Source organism: Larus michahellis, chromosome 1 (assembly GCF_964199755.1).
Source record: "Larus michahellis chromosome 1, bLarMic1.1, whole genome shotgun sequence".
Classification (NCBI taxonomy): domain Eukaryota; kingdom Metazoa; phylum Chordata; class Aves; order Charadriiformes; family Laridae; genus Larus; species Larus michahellis.
The window spans coordinates 94273301-94288474 of record NC_133896.1 but is presented as its reverse complement, the minus strand read 5'-3'; the positions used below and the strand labels follow the sequence as shown (position 1 = coordinate 94288474).

Here is a 15174-nt window from a genome sequence, read left to right as displayed (position 1 = left end):
GCCCCGCGGCCGATGCGCAGGCGCCGCCGGCGACCGCTCCCTCCGTTTACGTCAGCCCGCCATTGTTCCAGCGGGAGGGTGTGCGGTTGTAATGAACAGCGTCTCCACAAAGGGCTCCCCGCTCTGTAACAGTCAATCAATCAACGTGTCGAAAGAGACGTTGTCCAGGAACGCTCGGTACTTAACGAGCCAGAAAGAAAAGGGAAGGAGGAGTGAATGCCAGCACCGCTGACTCGTACTACCTGAATAAGTAAATGATAGGAGACGATTCTTTCTCGATCCCCTCATTCTCACAAAGAGAGACGAGAAGTAGGACCTAGCTCTTTTCCAGAAGTCCACAGATTTTTATCAAATGGGTAAAGGCTGACCTCTTTCCACCATGGAGGCACTTCCGTGGCACCCTGACAGCACAACTCCTTGAAACGAAGGCTCCTGAGGAGATTGGCCAGGCCTCTGACACGGTGTCATGTAACACTCGCCTAATTAGCCACCTACTTAATTATCCATGAATCTCAGCTCAGTAGCCTGTCCCCAGCTATCCCGTTTGTCTGGGAAGGTTGTTCAGTCTCCCCTGCACCCACACAGCCTCCTGATTCAGCACCCAAACATGCTGCAAGATGGAGCAGAGGCTGAAATGCCTGTCAAAAGCATGCATCCAAAGCAGTGCCTTGTTTTTAGTTTTTTTAATATATTAAGCATGTTTGCCTTTCTAATTAACTAGCTTTGTCTTTTCTTCCTAAAGCTTTATCTGCTGGCCACTATCCAAAGGCCTAGACAGAGCTGGTGATAGCAACAGAAACTCTGAGGGAAAGCCTGTGGTAAAAAAAAAAACAACTCAAAAGGGGTTTCCCAAGTTGGCAAGTGAACAGTATCCTTCATTTAACAACATCTTTTATTTTAAAAAAAAAAAAAGTCTCAATGAGACTGATTTGGCCTGTAGAAACTGGGAAAAGACAAAAAAACCCCACATTTTATACTCTTGACAAAGTTACAGAATACAAAGGGCAGAGGGTGGTTAAAATTTAGTCATCTTGGGAGAAGACTTCAAAGGGGTGTCTGCACAAATGTATGGCCTGTGGACACTGAACACCTCTGCAAGCAGCACTCATTTTAACTCTAGCAGCTTTCCAACAGATTAAGGAGAAGCACTGCTGCCTACATGGTCATAGTTTGTAACAGAATCGCCCTGGAAGAAGGAATCACTTCTTGGTGGGATGAAGGGGCAGGGGTTGGGAGGGCGGAGAAGGAAGGAAATTGCCATTAAAGCACAGTTAACATGCTTTCATACTGATTGCACCAATTTGGAGTGCAGTGCAGAGGGGAGATCACAGGCTTTTCTCTTCTGATGTTACATCATGCGTAAGGATTGATTGTTAACTTGGTGCTTTTTGTTTTCCATTTGTCCTCTGCCTGCTGACAGTGACAAAAGAATTATATTAAAGAGTATGTGTCAGGATGAACAGATTCATCTACCAGTCAAAGAAGAATGGCTGAGGGCAGGCTACTGAGCTCAGACTGCTGGAAAACTGCCAGATCCAGTACCCAGGAAAGGAGATTCGGTGAAAGTCTCAGAGCTTCTGAAAAAGATAATGAAAAAAGACCCTCCGTCAATCTACCATGTCACTTGGCAGCCAGGTGCCACACATGTGAGAGTACAAGGACTATAGATTGCACTGGATGCTTACAGCGCTGGGTTTAGAGGAGCGATGGGTGAAATAGGGGGAGACTGACCAGTTGCCATGGTCTTCCAAGTTATGTTCCCTGTACAGCCCTTTATCAGAATTAAAGAACATACAGCAGTGTTTGTACATCACAGTAGCACTGCAGTCCATAACGTTGGCTGCTTGTATCTTCAGTTTCAGCCAACGAAAAAAATGGCTGTCCAAAAAAGGAAGTACTTGTCTGTTAGAGAGATTCAAATAGACTTTTCAAGGAACCTCAAAAATATATTTACATTCATTGTTACTGTTAGTTAGGGTAAGCCCCTATCAATGTCAGTTGAAAGTAGCAATCTGGAGTAGTCTGGGGTTTTCCAGATCTCTCACACTCCTGATATACACGATAGAAGGTAAATTTAGCTGTGGAAAATCTGTGTGGTAAAACAGAGCTGAATATATTTTGATATTTTCCACATACCACCTATTCTGGGAACCACTAAACCTTTACCGTCTTGAAAAAAGAAACCTGTTTAATATTGCTCTAGAGAAATATTTTTGTCTTTGACTCAGTATAAACATGCGACAGCCACTGCTGTAGCGGTCCAGTCAACCACACAGTGTGTTTGATTGTCAAAGAAATTGTCTGTGTTTCTGGTCAGTGCTTAGATACACACTGGAGGGGAGACACCGGGGCGGGGGGGGAGGGAGGGAAATGACTTCAGACTTCTGAGCAAGATGACTTGTCAGGGCCCTGTTGCCTATTATATTAATTGCCCAAGTACAGGATAGAGTTTCTCTTTTTGATCAGAGTTGCAGCCCAGCAACTACCAAATACTATCAGCTCAGCAGCGTGACCTGAGAGAGAATGAATGCTGGGACAGAAGGACCTTTGCTCTGGCCTAGTGCAATGGAAGAGACTCTAAGGTGATTAACTACATCCCCTCTAAGCTTCAAACTCCATCATTAGGTGAAGGCAAGTGGTTCACTGGGATAAAATCACCCCAAGAAGTGATGCGCCAGTCCCTTCCCAGGCTGAAGAGGCAAATGCCCATGTTTCAGGACCATGGTATGAATTCTGTACACAGGGATGCTGTACCACAGGACTGAACCATCCCCTCCTGAGGGACCACCACAGAAGGCTGTATGGAGAGAGTCTCCTTCCATACTGACAAGCAGGCCTTTAAACATGAGTAGAATCAAGATTAATTTTAAGGCATTTCTGTCTCTTTGAAAGCCCTATGAGCTAGTACTGCAACAGATCATCTCTTGCCAGAAATCCATCCAAATCTCCAGAGCATCAAAGGCTGGAGGTGGAAGGTAGTTTGCAACACTGCAGCCATTTCCACATTAGAAACAGAACTGCTGTCTCTGACGTTGCAGGACTTGGCCCACAGCATCCTAGAAATTCTGGGGTCTCATGCTGGGACCAGGACTCTGTGGCCCAACCCTCCAAGTAGCGACCCTCCTTCAACAACAGGCAGAGCAGAAATTCTTGCCCCAATCAAAATTCATAGCAAAACTAATTTAAAGAATTGTCACCACTGCTTGTTTTCACTAAGAAACCAATGTTTTTATAGTACAGGCGAGAAACTGTTTTCGGCAAGTAATGACTTCTCCAGTGAAATCGGGATGTTCATACAGAAAATAAAGAAAAAAAAAAAAGATACCAGTGCTTGGTTTTGGTATAAGCTTAAAGGTTCTTCGTGTCTTTCTCATTTTTTTTCTGCTGCACATCTCCTCCCAGTTTGTGCTAAGAGATTATGACTATCGTCACTTCTGTGCTATGCCTCTTCTTTTCACTGCCCGCTGAAAGTATATCCAAACATTAGTAAAGATTATGAATTTGCCATGCAACACTGCAAAAGCCAGAGCAGCAAATTCAGTAACATGGCAAAAGAAGGAAGTTGGCACTTGTACTGTGCCACAAAGTAGCCTGCCTGTTCCACATGCATTGGAGGCAAGAACAACTGAGCCTTTGGACATATGCAGCTTTCCACGTTGCAGATGTGGAGCAGCTGATGTTGGATGTGCATTTCAAGCCCAGTCAGGCTTACTTCAGTGCCTGACTCTTACCCTTTGTGGAGGGAACACCCATGAAAATCCAAGCATTTTGGAATAGATCCCATTGCGCAGACTGGTGGGATGGGAAGGCCAGGTGTTTGCACTCAAATGGATGCACGTGCTAACAACACAAAAGAGCACAACTGAACATGACAAGCGTGTATTGTTGATTCACAGTCTTTGTGCTTGGTAACCCAGAAAATCCTAGCCTGTATTTGGAAAATAACATCACTAATCCTCTAAAAGACACGAATCTGCAAAGGTCTGTCCTTCCACTGCAGTCAGACCCTCTGTTTTCAGTTAAAAATCAGAAAAAAAAAGAGCCCAGGTTTAAAAGTGTTTATGCATGAAGAAGATACACACTAGTCACCCAGGGGAAAGTTTTGCTACCCTCAGATTTATTTTTTTTCCTCCACTGCAGAGTTAACCAAGACAGCTGCCTATATACTTCTTTCCAAACAGGAAACCTCTTCCATTCTCACTTCTCATGACTTGAAAGAGTAAGACTTTCAGCCTTCTGCATAACCCTTTATGAATTGTCAGAACTGATTAGAGCGTGACTCCAAACAATCAGACAGCTGAGCCCCTGTTAATATATAGCACCATATGCATGCCTGGATGCCCTCCATTTAGCCACCTCACAAAAATCAAATGCTGCCTAAGGTCTATGCTTATGCATTACAGGAAATCTTGTTCAGAACCCAAGTCCACTTGCCTATGTGTTTAAGAAAAATGCCTCACTGTAGTTCCATAAAACACTCTGTAATACAAACTTCTAACCTTGATCAGTTCTGCTGCAAACCAGGCGGTGTTCTTGAACAACTCCAATGAATGGTGTTAAGCTGTCCATCAAAGAAGTCCACTTCTTTTCCACTGCACATGTTCCAGTTGTCCATTTTTTCATTTAAGTGCTGTTGCTATTAACAATTTTATTCTGCTTGGTGGCATGCCATTTTGATGTCTGTGTTGGTAGCAAATCTGGCTTGTTTGAATCTATCCAAGTCTGTCTTGAATGTGAAGCTCCACTATAGTTTAACATTCACAACAAACTGCAGGAGCTAACTGGAAGCCTGGAAGGAATCATTAGAATTTACAAATACACAAGTCATTCAATTTTTGAGATGTCACTGACTGCAGCTGCGTAATTCTATGTACTCACATCCCAGCATCTCACTCCTTTTAAATATTGCATCAAAAAATACACTGTACAGTGCTGCAAGCTGCTTGTAAAGAGCCTGCAACGCTACCTTCCTTCTGAATCCATTTAGAATCCCCACAGCTGTTACTGGCAAAGTTACAAAATAATGTAGAAAATTCAGTCTCTCTCAAGCCATTCTTTTACATCAGTAGTCAAGCTAAACTTTGACTTTCAACATTTAGTTCTCTTGCACTTATTTTCTTCTTTTTTTCTTATCATTGATCCAGGAGAAGAATTTCTGAGTCCAAGGAGCATTATTGGCACTTTCTGAAAGATCTTTAGAATCCTTATTCCCACCAAAAGTCAATTGGACTTGACTATCAAGTGCTTAAGAATCAGATTTTAAGAAGCATTAGGGCATCTCCACATGCAGGTGGAGGGATTCTCAAGACAGCCTGTTTACATTGACATCTTCCTAAATATATTACGTAGCTTGAGTAAAATTATTTTTGAAAAAGTGACATGGGAACACAAGTCACTTACGTGGCAGAAAATTTCATCTAAACCTTGAGCTCAAGCCCATATCCTGACTATTTTGCCCTGGTTTTCAATATGCTGTACACTATGCTGTGCAGTATTTTCTCCAAGTACTGAGTGTCCTGGGTTGCTACTTACTCCGTGTAACAAATACTAAATTTTACTCAATGCATCCTGTCTGGACTGGCGCATCATTAACTTCAACTACTCTAGTCCCTTATTTAAAACCCACAATGGATTCTTACAGTTCTGATTCTCCTAGGGGTCCATCCAAAGACTTACTCAGGATCAAACAGGGGTCTCCAGAGTTTCGAGATCAACACGCTGAGATCCCATGCTGATTTCCCATTGTGATCTCACAGTTGATCTGTCAAGACACCTGTGATGTGCTCTAGATCCTGTAACTGTGTTCTGTTCCATCTCCACCATTTGAGACTGGGAAGTGAGGTGCGAAGGGCTATGTGGGTGCAGGCAAAGACAGACAGGAAAGACAGGGGAACCTTCAAGACTGGAGAGAGCACAGGCTTTGTTTTCTTACACGAGGGAAGTGATACTTACACATCCTTCACCAATCCTTGAAAGGGCTCTGTTCAGCCCCCACCTGATTCTAGCTTTTTTCCTCCCATGGCCCGAGTGTCCTGTCACGGCTGTCTCACCCTTTTATTTCTAGCAGGCCTGCCCCAGGCCCTTGGATGTGTGCTAGCCCTCAGCTGACCTCCATCCAGTGGATTGCAATTAAAGGATGATAAGTAAATATTTTTTGGAACAGTTTAAAAGACAGAATTAAGATCATGTTGCACTAATTGTTTAAGGGGAAAGAAGAGTGTAGTGTATGGAAGAGTTATACTCCAGTATAATAACAAGATGCAATGAGACTCCATAGCACTTCTGTCCAGCTATTTCATTTCCATGAAGAGAGTAGCTAAAATGGTCATGGAAAATCAAGATTCTCTGTTACTCCCCCTTCAGATCAGGCAAGCACAAACATTCAGTTCCTAGTTGGAAGCCAGACTTGACCAGGCACCTTGGCAAACAACAGGAGAAAGAGCAAGGAGTGCAAAAACGCTGCAGAGGTCAGCAAGGTACTCCACTTCATAGTTTTTGACACGTCAGATAAATACATACTACATGTCTCCCTGTCTGCTGAGCTGTTAAGCTACCCTGCACTACTGTGGGCTTTAGTACAAACCATCCATCAAGCAGGCAGTAAAAATCTAGCTACTGAACTCCTGCGCTTCTGGCTAGAGAGATCTCCTTGGCTCAAGGAGACAACCTTCTCTCTACAGCCCTTGACATTCTTAGGGAGTCACCACCCCTCTTAGTCATGCTGGCCCCCTGCCTCGTCTGGGCACAGCCGGGAAGCATGATGGATTGGCCAGGCCAGGATGGTCACTGCTGGTGATGGCACCCTCCCTGTATCCCTGCAGGCTGAACAGGCACCGCTCATCAAGTGTTAGGGAGATCAGTACTTCAGTAGGGCCTCTCCTCAGGCTTGGCTGAGTAGAATAGGGTAATTCACAATCTATCCCATACAAAATATTAACAGGCTCCACATGGTTTTTGGATTGCCCTTTTAAAGAAACGGATACCACCAGAACCAGAAGTCAGTGGTGGCTGGAACACCTTACACTCCCTGAAATATCTCCCATCCCTCCCCAAGCTCCTTCCAGTTACAGATGCTTCTTGCCTTCCTTCCTTCCCCCTCCCTCCCTCCACTTGGGCTCATTTTTCCCTGGTCAGTGGGTTTTCTCTCTTCCCCTCAGCTCAACAGGCAGCTACCAGCAAATACAGTTGTTAATTTATTTACTTTCTAAATAGGCAAACAGATGATAAAGCTGAAGCCAAACCCTCATGAAAAGCAGATATAGAATCCAATCACAACCCAGTTATAAGCACATTCCTCGTCCAGGTCTACAGAAGCAAAGAAGTAGTTGGATTGCTTTGAAGATACAAGCTCAGCCCAACTTCTAACCCAGAAATACAGGATGAAATCCTGTCTGTTAAGTCAATGTAATATTCCCCTTCCATCAAATTGTTCCTCTGATTTCCAGAGGATAATTATATCCAGAGAATAAAAAAAAAAATTCCATAAAATGGTTCCTCTTACCTTTTGTACTTTGACTAAGATATAGCATCTCCTCTGCTGATTCAACCACAGACTGGAGCAGCAAGGAACAGAGGGAATCTAAGGTGTCATTTTGAGAAGAAACGTCTTAACATACTGGAACTTGCTAACATGTTGGCATTGTCATTTATTCCTCCGAGTATTGCACGGGACACGTGAGAACACTAGAAATTCACTAGTTCCTAAGGAGGTCAGTCCAAGATCCTTTTCCTACTGAGGTGAGACAACAACATTCTTAACTTCAGCCCAGCAAATCATCCAAATACAATCCCTATTCATTAAGAATCTCATCCAAAGCCCATCCAAGTGAAATTAAGTATATGAATGCCCTTCAGAGGATCCCTGAAGTATTGGTAAACTCGGAGATTTTGTCACAAATTGGACTTCTCTGAACTATGGGCTGAAAATGTCGTTAATTCTGCCTGCCTTTTTTTTTTTTAAAGTGCTAATCAGAACCATTACAGAAGTCTTTCATCAGGCTTTGAAGTGAATCCTTTAACTGTGATCACAAACTACTGCTACATTTTCTTTGAACTTTGACTTTTTAGACTATCTTCATCTGTAAATTGCTTTTAGTACATGAAATGTGCCAACAGTTGTACTAAGAAAAGAAAAGCAAGGGAGAACAGAACTTCCATTTGTTTTTTCTGTTTCAGTAGTTGTATCTCAAGATGCGTCTCTCGGCAGAACTCTTAGTAAAAGCAGCACAAAGAAGCCACAGACTTCACCTTGGGGAAGCTCCATTTACCACAATCAGTACTCCAAGGCCATTTTTACAAAAGACATCACAAGTTACAAGTGAGGTATTTCACAGTGGATATAATGCCTTACTATAGCCAAAAGCCGTCAAAGAGACAAGGCCTCAATCCACAAAACATCAGATTTCACAGCATCAGTCTTCTCACATGTTTTTGAGACTTACCTCTGCTTCCTGCTGTAATAGTGATCACATCCTCCTCCTCCTCCTCTTTTCTTCACTCTCCTTCACTATGTCTTCTGATGGCCTGGGAAGAAGGCCCCTTCCCCTGGATTAAAAACCGACAACCACATTGACTGCAGCCTTGTGCTGCTGCTTTCCCGCTCCTTCTGAATCACACATCTGGAAAGAGGTGTTTATTATATACAGTTAGTAACCTATGTGGACATCGGACAGAGAAATTAGGGCTTACCTTCCATGGGTCCAAGGGACAAATTCATTTTATATCATTTCACATTTAACAGAAGTGGTGAACTGGCACCACCCAGGTTAGACTGTGATGGACCATACATGGAGAAATTGTGACCTCCTGTGGTAAGAATGGGAAATGGCACTCTAACGGTCACTAATTTTAAAGAGATGACTTGAACTTTGTCATTTCCTGCCATCAACGCCTCAATGATGCTTTTAATGCTATAACTTTGTTGTCTGTAATTTAGATTTTTTTTTAATAGCCAGAAAAAAAACCACCACGCAGCATAACATGCACCCAGCACCACAACAGTGCTGTCATTTGACAACGGCTAACAGAGAGCAGAAGAGGACCATCTACATAATTAAGCTTAACACCAGATGGATGACATCTTGCCAGGAGTTTTGCAGATCCTCGTGGATTGCAGGGGAAAAGTCACATTCAAGAAAACCAGTTCCCTCGTAGGCTTTGGAGAACAGAAGGAAAACAGACTAAAGACTCATCATCTGCTTAGCTTAACTTCTTTGCCTTTTCCCGCCAAGTCCTGCTTTTCCACACCCTTCCCCACTTTTTCAGCTCCTCATCTAGGTCTCCCATTTTCTTGTCCAGACCACTTCAGTTCCACTCTACTGGCTGCTCACTCTGTCTCTCCCTCCTCCCCCTGGCACACTGGTTCTCTACCACCCCACCCTCTCCTACTAATTTTTCTTTGCTCAGCTAGCTAAGTTTCTCCACTAAAATCAGACTTTCACATCCAATCCATCTTCTCTTTGTCCAGCTACTATTCTGCTCTCAACTAATGCCTAATCCTACCTTCCTTGACTAAGTTTTCCACTTCTCTTTGTCTGGTTTTACAGTTCAAACACATCAGCAAGTCATCACAGCATAACAAGTCCCTCAACGGAGTGGCAGTAATTCATCTTGCTGCAAATGACACTGTCTTATCTTAAGGTTAATGTGAGGTAAAATGTCCATCAGTCTCTCTCACAGGCAGCTAAACTAGCGCATTTTACCACAATTTTGCAATATACTAAGCATTGGCGCAGAGTTAGTCTGCTCAGTGACTTCACAGTAACTCAAAGGTGTGGACAGTTTACTCACACCTCTGAGCACCTGGTGTCCCCTCAGAGCCAAATGAATATAAAAAAAGCCCAAACTCATCAGATAGACAGCACCCCACCTTAGTCTTGTTCTGGAAAAGCTATTACAGGGGAAAAAAAAACAAACCAAAACCAACCCAAAAAAATCATGCTACAGCCTGCAGCTCTGAGGAGAAAGCCCATCAGTCAAGTTCTTTGAAAACTATACCTAAGAAACAAGAACCTTTTTTGATTGCTTACAGTTTAGTTGCCTTCAGCTCACTTTCACCAGAGCAACAGGATGCATCCTTGACACAGACAGAGAGACCTGGCAGATAAGCTTTGAGTCCCTTTTCCAAAGTGCTGGTGAGAGAGACAAGGTTGACAGAGTTTACTGCCTGGGATCAAACATTTTCTCAGATCCTTTCATGTTTTGGGATCTTTTCCTTTGGAAATGGCTGATCTGCATTTAAAAAAAAAAAAAAGAAGAAAAAAAAAAAGAGAGAGACCAATTCGGACCAAACCTCACCCCTTTGCCATTTCAGTGTGTTCCACAGTACACACCAGCGTGCCAGGGGCCCTGGCCCAGTTTCACTCCAGCTGCAGGTCCACAGGAATATGAAAGACTTCAGGCAAAAAACATTCAGGACAGTAATAATCAACACATCTTTCAACACTTGTAAGGCTGTTCACTGTCCATATCTGTAATTAACAGAGATTTCTCATATAAATCTTAGTTAAAAATAAGCCAGTATTTCACACACACACCCCCTAATCTAATCTAAGCAAGCTCCATGAACCTGAACCTTGAGCTTTTTAGCTTAGCCACATATACCTGTCACCTCCTGTGAGCGAGTGCTAGTCTTCAGGCAGCTACGCAGTGACCTGAAAACTTTTATCTTTTATTTTCTGACAGGCTAGTTTTCAGCCACATCAGACTCCTGAGAAGGCTCGCCACATAGCCTTTCAGCTGCCAACACCAACAGATCAGAAGCAGAGGGGCCAGGCAGCTCATGGTTAACAAAGAAGGTGGCAACATCTTACATTTAGACTAATTTAATGCAGTTAAAATTAATAGTGGGACTGCACCTTTTTCATCTTCCACAACTCCAGAGTACTCGTCTGTCAGGCTATGTCCTGGGCTTTTGTTGTACTCTGGCAGCAACTCATGGAAGTTTTCCATTGTTCCTTCTCTACCTGGTTTCCACCTGGTTCCCTTCCTCATCAGAAAAACAGAAGTCCAGGCCACTGGTATCCAGTCATCTCTGAAAATGTTAAAGTGGAAAAACGCGAGAGTGTGGAGCCAACAAAGAATCATTTTTTGGCCAAAGTACAGTTTACACACTTCGTTACCTCAAGGCAGATGTCCAGCCTGGAAAACTTCAGCATGGAAATTACAAAGTTCTAATGAAATGAGACATAAAAAAGGAAAACTGAACTTGATCATGAGAAGTGTTGGGCAACTCTATCAACAAGTGACCTTTGCTGCCCCCATCAATAATATAATAAGGTATCACTTTGTAAAGCTCTTCAGTAAAAGAAGGGCCTTTACAGCCTGCTGGGTATCTTTAGGGCATAATCAAGACATTGTGGAAAGTAACATTCTACAGATGTCACTCAGCAACAAAGCTGTGACAGCATTTCTTAGTTCAGACCCACACCTGAGTCTTCAATTAACCCATTTCGATCAACTACCCTAAGAAATAAGTTGTTGCTTGTTATGGTTTGAGAAACCCACAACAATTTATTGTCATTTAGACAATTATTCTATCACCCAATGACCCCTTCCCACCCATGAAGGGGAATCAGGAAAAAAACCAAGGAAACCCAAGGGATGGAATACAAACAGATTTAATAGACTAAGACTAAATAATTAACAACAATAATACTAAAGAACGAATACTGATCCCAATACCAATATAAAATATACAAAGATTATACTCAGCCAGTGCTATCAGCAGGAAGCTGTGCATTCCCAGCAGCAGACAGCAAATGTTGGACACTGTGCTATGGCTTTGGGAGGAAGGGAAGGCCTCAGGAGTCTGGCACTGGGGCAAGAAGCTCTCTGGATCACAGCCATCAAGGGAGAGAGAGAACTTCGCAGCAAACTTTCTAATTTATATTGAATGCATCGCTCATGGTATGAAATAGTCCTGTTGGCCAGCTTGGGTCAAGTCCCCAGGTCTTGCTCCTCCTCATTCCCGCACCTGGCAAGCTCAAAAACACCGATACCTTGAAACCTGCATACCATAGCTGCTATAAAGTATATATCACTAATTCAGATGCTAGAGTCTTTTAAAAGTGCAGTTTTCCCAGGCATTAGAAATTCATCCTGTGTCACTCAAACCAGGACATTGCTTCAAACAAGCAATGGGCCTTGAAGAAAGTAAATCAGCATTCAGAGTTGAATTAAATATCTACATGTAAATTGGCAGAGTCAAGGAATTTGGAACCACGGTCCTAATGTTGCTCTCCTGTGATGAAGCACTGAGGGGCCATAATTTTATGTCAGATGTGGCAAGCTGTGAAGAATTCTCTGATGTGCACAGTTCTATACACAAAATAACTAACAGAAGGGAGACCTGCTTCAAGACTATGGGCAGAGGAGAGGGCCCATTTGCAATTCCATTGCTTTTTATATCCTATGCCAAAAGTCTCGGCAGCATTGCCTCCAAATCCCCTTAGGCTGACAAAAGCATTGGCCTTTAAGAGCACGAAGAAGCTTCAGACTTTGTTCCTTATAGATGACGGCCTCCTCCTTGCAAAAAAACCAATGTGTCCTCATGACAGTGTAGTAATTATTTCTGTGGGTCTCTCCAGATGCTCTACAAATGCACGAAAATACCTGCTGTCTCTCTGGGAAGCAGATAGCAAGCCTATTTCCACCGCTTTATGGCAGCAGAAGTCCCAAGCAGTAACAAGCAGAACCAGGAGTGAGAATACCCAGGCTTGAATCCAGCCCCCAACTGCAATTGCTAAACCAGCTTTCTTCAGTACCAATCGAGGATCCAGGGGAACACAGAACAATTTGAGCAAGAGCTGTTGAAAGGCAAAAACACCTAGGCCCTTCCGGGGAATGGTCAGTCATTCCCTGTCCTCAAAGCACCGACAAGCCGCCCCCCACGCCCCTTCCCCTGCACAGACCACAACCGGGGCTCTCCGCGGCTCCACACCGGGGAGATCACGGTCACCAGCGGGGAACGGAGCGCAGCTGACGCCAGGGTGGTGGGGAACGATGGAGAACCCGCGCACATCCCCGTCTTTAGGCGGGGGGCATTTTTAGGCCGCACTAGGACACCGCCGCCTTCCCCCGCACCCCCCAGCCGCCACATCAGCTACCCAGCGGGCAGGCGGCACAAAATGGAGGCGGGCAGTCCTCGCCGCCTCACAGGCCCCGGGGCTCTCTGGGAAGCTGGAGAGTCAACGCCTGACCAGGGGGATTTGCAGGAAGCAGCGTCAGGGGAAAACCCGAGGGTCAGTGCTATCCCCAAGGAAAGGCCCGAACAAGCCGCGCCCCCCCCGGCCAGTAACGGCCCGCCGTAGGGGGCGCGGCCTTCCCCGGCCCCGCCCCACCCGCCGGCGGTCGCCATAGGAACACAGGCGGCGGCGCCATGAACCGCACAGTGAGCGGAGCGGTGCGGGCCCCGCTCCTCGGGGACTGCCGCCGCGGCCAAATCGCTCCCGGCCGGACCTTCGACTGCCTCTACGGTACCGGCCCTGGCCGGGAGGGGCAGCATCCTGCCCCCTGCAGCCCCCGGGGATGGGGGACCGGTGCGGCCAGGCCTGACAGCCGTCCGCGGGAGGGAGGCCGGGCCCGGGGCGGGGTGCTGGGGCCTGGGCGTGCAGGTGGTGAAGCGGTTGGGCAGGCCGAGCAGGCCTCCCTACCGGCGGTCCCCGGGCCTCCCCTGCCGGCCGGCTGGCGTGTAAGAGGAGGTGCACGGCCGGAGTTGGCCGAGGGGCTGTCACTGAGCAACCGGCAAGTGGCTTGGCAGGGGAGGCAGGTTTGGAGCTGGGAAGACGGGTGCCGCCCCAGGAGCAGGGCAGAACCACGTAGCGGTAAAGCCTTAGGATTGGCAGGAGTAACGGAGTGATCAGGAGCGAGGAGAGGTTTGGGACTACGAAACATCTGTGAGCTGAGGGAAAGTCAGCACTAGCTCTATATCCCAGAGGGAAGCACCGTGTACACTATGATATTTCCACTGTGCTTTCTTTTTTCCATTGCATATCTTCATTTTCTATATACATTGGCAGTGCTTCCAAGGAAAGTAGATTTTTCTTCAGTCATGTGCATCTTCCACGGAACAGTTGTATTCTAGCTCTGAGGCTCATTTATGTGATGGTGGAGTTTCTTTAATATGGAGACGTGTATTTCAGGTTTTTTTTCTTTCCTAGTTTCTTTTATGCTCACTTATGGACAGACTTTTAAAGCGGGAAGTGGAGCCTGGCAATTCATGCTGATTCCTCAACTATGTAACTAGTTCCATTTGTTCATTTATCTTTCAGATCCTCTGTACACACTATCAAGTGAGAAGGACCATTCAAAGTCAAATGCCAGTGCTGAACTTGTCGGTGATAAAGTGGTAGGTGTTGGCCAAAGATGGCTCACATGTGCACCTCATATTTCTGTGTGTATGCGTACATATGGGTAGAAACTCTGTTGCAGTTCTAAGCTGCCCTCTTAAAACAGCAAAATACAAAGCAAAGGAAGCAGTTTTATCTAAAACAAGGCTTAACACAGAGAGTAAGCATGACTGCTGGCCTAGGGTGACTCTGTAGCAGCAGCCTATAAACGCTCAGTTTCATGTCCTGAGTAATTTACTAAATTGTGTGTCAGTATTTTTAATAGAATGCCTCCAAATGCTGTTAACAATAGCTTGTATATGTTATTATGATCTAATAAAAGAACTGGACAGTTGTTGGGTTGCTATTCAAGCAGAGCTGTTAAAACATGTTATTTCACATGGTGCCTCCTCACTTGCCTGGGGATATACTTACACTGCCGCTCAAGGTAGCATACTTAGACAGTTTAAAATTAACTATGTAGCAACAGCTAAGCAGCCTGTAAAGACTGCAAACCCATCCTGATTCGTCATACTAGGTTAGGGCAATTTAACTTCCTAGCTAAGTCCTTAGGTAGTTAGCCCATGCTTAGCTCCCTACTTCATTTCTCCCCTGCTATCAGTATTCACCCTGGCTAGTTTAAAACCAGCTAGGGCATGTTTGTGGGAGTTGCAGTCACACCTTTAGACAGCAGTGATTGATGGCTGGGCAGGCTGCTTATAGGTAGAATGGCAAAGGAAAACAGACTTGGTACAACTGCACAATAAATTGGATTTAAAACAAAGCTATGCTCCTGAAGCTATGCACTTGAGTGAGCCTGCAAGGCAAGAGATTCTGAACTCTGAAA

General features: G+C 44.9%; 1 protein-coding gene and 1 long non-coding RNA gene across 11 annotated transcripts in view; one reads left to right on the top strand and one right to left on the bottom strand.

Annotated features, from left to right (window-relative positions):
• Positions 1-3478: 3478 nt before the first annotated feature.
• LOC141746081 (uncharacterized) lies at positions 3479-13232 on the bottom strand. Of its 5 annotated transcripts, XR_012588213.1 has the most exons (7): positions 11121-13232; positions 10857-11032; positions 10029-10469; positions 8442-8618; positions 7502-7732; positions 5677-5851; positions 3479-4789 (listed from the first exon to the last, which is right to left on the bottom strand). It is a non-coding gene; the product is annotated as an uncharacterized LOC141746081 (long non-coding RNA). The 5 variants fall into 5 exon arrangements; XR_012588211.1 differs by having other exon boundaries at positions 3479-5851; XR_012588212.1 differs by lacking the exon at positions 5677-5851.
• Positions 13233-13345: 113 nt separating this feature from the next.
• The window catches only part of CFAP91 (cilia and flagella associated protein 91), a 34632-nt gene continuing 32803 nt past the window's right edge, over positions 13346-15174 (top strand). For 2 of the 6 annotated variants that reach the window (XR_012588204.1, XM_074593786.1), the window contains exons 1-2: positions 13349-13475; positions 14271-14347. Coding sequence is in view for 2 of the 6 variants with exons in the window: in XM_074593786.1 (XP_074449887.1) it covers positions 13379-13475; positions 14271-14347 (174 nt within the window). In the remaining 4 variants the exon portion in view is untranslated. Of the gene's footprint in view, positions 13476-14270; positions 14348-15174 lie in introns of all 6 variants that reach the window. The other 4 variants (XM_074593818.1, XM_074593796.1, XM_074593810.1 and 1 more) reach the window with 4 other exon arrangements.